At 33.9% G+C, this 4,299-nt stretch overlaps 1 protein-coding gene across 1 annotated transcript; it reads left to right on the top strand.

Annotated features, from left to right (window-relative positions):
• The first annotated feature begins 373 nt into the window (after positions 1-373).
• On the top strand, positions 374-3,421 carry LOC144553438 (anaphase-promoting complex subunit 4-like). The gene is made up of 9 exons (XM_078301608.1): positions 374-609; positions 987-1,064; positions 1,167-1,306; positions 1,737-1,897; positions 1,978-2,079; positions 2,290-2,337; positions 2,448-2,627; positions 3,137-3,219; positions 3,316-3,421. The coding sequence occupies exons 1-7, from the start codon at positions 463-465 to the stop codon at positions 2,516-2,518; spliced, it is 747 nt and encodes a 248-aa protein (XP_078157734.1). The 5' UTR covers positions 374-462; the 3' UTR covers positions 2,519-2,627; positions 3,137-3,219; positions 3,316-3,421.
• Positions 3,422-4,299: the final 878 nt, after the last annotated feature.

Here is a 4,299-nt window from a genome sequence, read left to right as displayed (position 1 = left end):
ATTTACCCAATTAATTGCCTATTCTATTTAAACTCATTCTAAATTTGTCAAATACCTATTTCTAAATTTATAAAACTCATTCTAAATTTACATTACCTATTTTACTTGTGAGGGCAAATGGTTTATTTTCTTACTTGTGACACACACAAACGTATGCCTAAATGCTACTGTGTTTAACAAGTAGAGAAATAACCCATTTGCCCTCAGAAATCACTCTTTATATAAAAAAAATCCTTTTTTTTTTAAATACAAATGAGTTTCTGATTTGATTATGCCAATTCCTATTGATTCACCCAATTCAGATTCCATGGTCAACTTGCCGAAACCATGATTTGAAACTTGAGGAAAAGAAGTTTCATCTTCTTCTTCTTGTATTATATTATATAGGTTGATAGAGACAACCACTTTGTTTATGAGGATAGGACATCTCGTTTTTTCGCACCTCCTCCACAGGTCCCACGAATGCCTGGTCTGAGTGATGGCGACCTAGAAGAAGCTACTCAGCAAGTGTCAAGCGTCTCCTGCCAGCGCTTTAATATCCTGTGCAGTGGCGATCGTGATGGCTGCATTTGCTTCAATATATTTGGAATTTTCCCCATAGGAAAAATTGTAAGTTTCTAAACCTTTAATTTAATGGTTGTTTCGGTTGTTATCATTATGATTAATTTTTTGCTTGTTAGTATGACCTGGTGGTTACAATAATGGCTAGTTTGGTTGTTGGACGTCCCTTTTTTTTTGCATTTTGCTCTTTGATAATTTATTGGATTTCAAAGTTATATTACAATATTTCAGCCAAAATTTGACACTATTCACTTGGAAATTTTTCCTGTTGGCTCAGCCAAAAGATGCTTGTAAGTTTATAGGATAAATGAAATTCCACTGGTCTGCCTGAAATTTGTGATATTGGTTTTATAGCTTAAAAGAGTTCAAATAGTTTGGACCGAATATTAAAACACTTGGTACTTTCCTCCATCTTTTCATTGCAGAACATCCATAGCATCGTTCTTCCTAGTTGCTTGGGTACTAACTATCAATACCAATTGAAGAACGCGTCCATAAGCAAGGTATCCGTGTTATATGTATATATGCAATTAATTTTCATTAGAAATGTCAAGTTTGAAGAGCTTGAATCCAAATTCTTATTTTTCTCGTCATTTTTCCTCCAGGTTGCTTTGTCAAGAGACCTATATCAACTGGAAATGCTATGTTCTGGAGAGCTTATTGAATTGGGTACAAACACAAACCGCAATGATAATTCAGTTGGTTTACACTGCTTGAACCTGGACACTTCGATTTTTCTCAACTGGTGAGCCTGATCTCTACAGGTGCTTGTATCATTTTAGGTTTTTAGACCTGGTCCTGCCCAAAAATTAATCAAACAAAGAGCTCAAACTGAGTTCTTGTCCATACAGGTTCATTACTTGATGATACTGGAGCTACAAGAGCATTATAGTTTATATTTTTTTTTATGGTTAGTGACCTAAATGCCTACTAATGATTGTATGAATAACCGAAAAAGTAATCACAACACTTAAATATAAAACCTCATTCCAGAAAATAACTCTCTATTCTTCTCTATTCTAGTCTTAACCCTCTCTATTCTACTATACGCTAGAAAATCTCTATTCCAGATCTACATCCTTCTTATTTCCCTTAATTCCTCTCAAAATCTGAAAAATATACTCTATTCCAGATTCTCCTCTGTTTAAGCATATGATGATTGGTTTTTAATGTAGGAAAAACGAGCTGCATCAGGTGGCTCAGCAAGCATCAAATATAGAGGATTTGGTTGAAGTTGTGCGTGCATCTATTTCAGTCATGTCAAAACAGTGGGCTGATGCTATGAACTTGTTCAATTCCAAGTTCGGAGCTCTCGCTTCATTGATCACCGACCATGGTAATGTGTCTAATTAATCAAACCATTTTGAATGGATAATTTTTTGTACTGACTCAGCATTTGATTTTATACTTATGCAGGGTCTTATTCTAACTCGCAGGACGAATTTTTAAGTCTACATCTCGGGGTCCGTACAAGCCCTGCACTGCAACAGTTTCTATTGAATTCTCTTGGAGAAGCGGTAGCATAACCTTCTACTTTTTTCTGTTTCGTTTGATTCATTACCTAACCCTGATGTTGGGATTTTGAAGCCTTTTTGGCGCAGAATTAACATTTTTGAGCCTCTTTTAGGTCATAATGCTTTCGCAAGTAACCAAACAAAAAGAATGATAAGAAATAGATTTTATGTAAACATAGATTTCAACTTGTTCTTTTGGTTGGTACATAATCGGGGGTGAAGCGCCTATCGAAGACTGTTGATAATGCTGGCAAAGAACTTCGTACTGTTCTAAACAAACACCTTCAGGCATGCCTTTTTCTTTTTACAGGCAAGTCCATGAAAGAAAAATAGAAATAAGGATTGATACATTTTTTATTATTTTTCTGGCAGCCTGCACTAGAAATAATTGGATTCAGAGTAGGAGAACTAAGAGGCCTTTCACAGTGGCGAGCTCAGTATAAAAGTGTCGGTTTGGTTGAGAAGCTTATGGATAATGTCACAGAAAGTGCCGGAATGCTTCTAGTCCAAGCAGAACGGTTTTCTAGGGTTCTAACAATAGTCCTGTTCCTGGTACTTCTTTCTTGTTGTCAATATTTTCTTGATGTCCTATACTTTCTGAGTGAGAGTACAGCACTATGCATGCGCATATTGGTCTATAGATCCATATTTTCATTTTTAAAGTTCAAATTAGTCTATCCAAACAGCTCAAGATGATCTCCATATGAAAATGCACTTGGAGGCCAAATTTTATTTTTTTTTAGAACTTTTTTACTATTTTTTTAGATAGGTAGAAAATCACTACTTTTTGATGGTCCAAATCTTTAGATGAAGCAATTTTCCAACTATCTAAAAAAATTGTAAAAAAATTATAAAAAATGTAAAATTTGGCATCCAAGTACTTTTTCATTTGAAGATCGTACTTAGCGGTTCGGATCAACTGTTTGGACTTTGAAAGTGGAGATATGAATACATAGTACGGACCCATGTGTGCTATGCATAGTACCATAGCCTCACTCATACTTTTTTACCCCTTTTTAATCAGTTTTCTAAGATATCATTCCTTTGAATGAATCTTGCAGTTGCAGAATTTTTTTAATTGGGTTTTGAAATGCACCAAGATTCTTCTCCAAGAACCAATAGATCAAGTTCAGCAGGCTAATAGGTTAGTTTGTTGGTGCACCTTTTCTTATATGCAAAAAGAACATCATTACCTCGATTTTAAATTCCATTGCACTGCTGACTCTCTCTCTCTCTCTAGTGAGCTTGTGGTTGTATTTCTGAAGTTTCTTTTTCAGAGTGGCCCTGTTGAGCAGTTATTGGATGCAAAGTGCAGTGTAGAAGTTGATAGGTAAGTGTTTTCTTTTTGTGTTTCTGCTGTTTGCTTAATTTAATTTTTTTGTTTCATCGAGTATGATCTTTATTGGGGAACTATGAAGAGAATTGAACAGTTGATAGCGTTTGGAGGATACAATGATTGGAGGATACAATGATGGAACCTTCTTGGAAAGAACTTTAGCCAGTGAATGCAATAAATTGGAGCAATGGTACGTTATTTCTCTCACCAATATGCAACTTTATTTTTAATGTGTTTCTTTTTTCTTTCTTTTTATAAAAAATGTTCTTCGTTCTGTTCTACCAAACATAAGAAATCCTGAGATTTTGTAAACTCTGATCCTAGCTCTAGATATCCTGAGATTTTTGTGAATATGAACATAAGAAATCTAATGTAAATTGTATATTGTTTCCTCCATTAATAATTTCCAGCTTGAAGGAGGCTTTTTTAATGCCATTCAGCACGGTTTCTGAAACAGTTGCTTGTAAAGGATTAGCACCGCTCTTTCCTGTTCCAACCCGTGTCATCTACATCGTCACTCATTCCAATGTCCATAAATTACTACAAGGTTCTATAAGACTTCAATTTTCTTTTTGGTACAGTAAATTAATTCTTCACTAAGCTGATCATAGTTCTTGTGAAATTACTAATTTGCCTTAAAATTAGATATATGTAAAAAATTTATATTAACAAAAAAGTTGAAGATATCAATAAATATACTGTTAAAATTAGATATATGTAAAAATTACCTTTAAAATAATGAGAGATAAATAATTGAATTTTCCAATCCATTCCCAACTGTCAACATAGTAAATTAATTACTCTTTCGATTCCTTAATTTACAATAAATGATGATAAATAAAACTTCAAAATTAAAAAAATTAAAAAATTAAACACCAAATTAATGCA

The sequence above is a fragment of the Carex rostrata genome, chromosome 4 (assembly GCF_964058835.1).
Source record: "Carex rostrata chromosome 4, lpCarRost1.2, whole genome shotgun sequence".
In the NCBI taxonomy this organism is placed as follows: Eukaryota; Viridiplantae; Streptophyta; class Magnoliopsida; order Poales; family Cyperaceae; genus Carex; species Carex rostrata.
The sequence above is the reverse complement of the archived record's forward strand: the minus strand, read 5'-3'. Positions and strand labels throughout refer to the sequence as shown.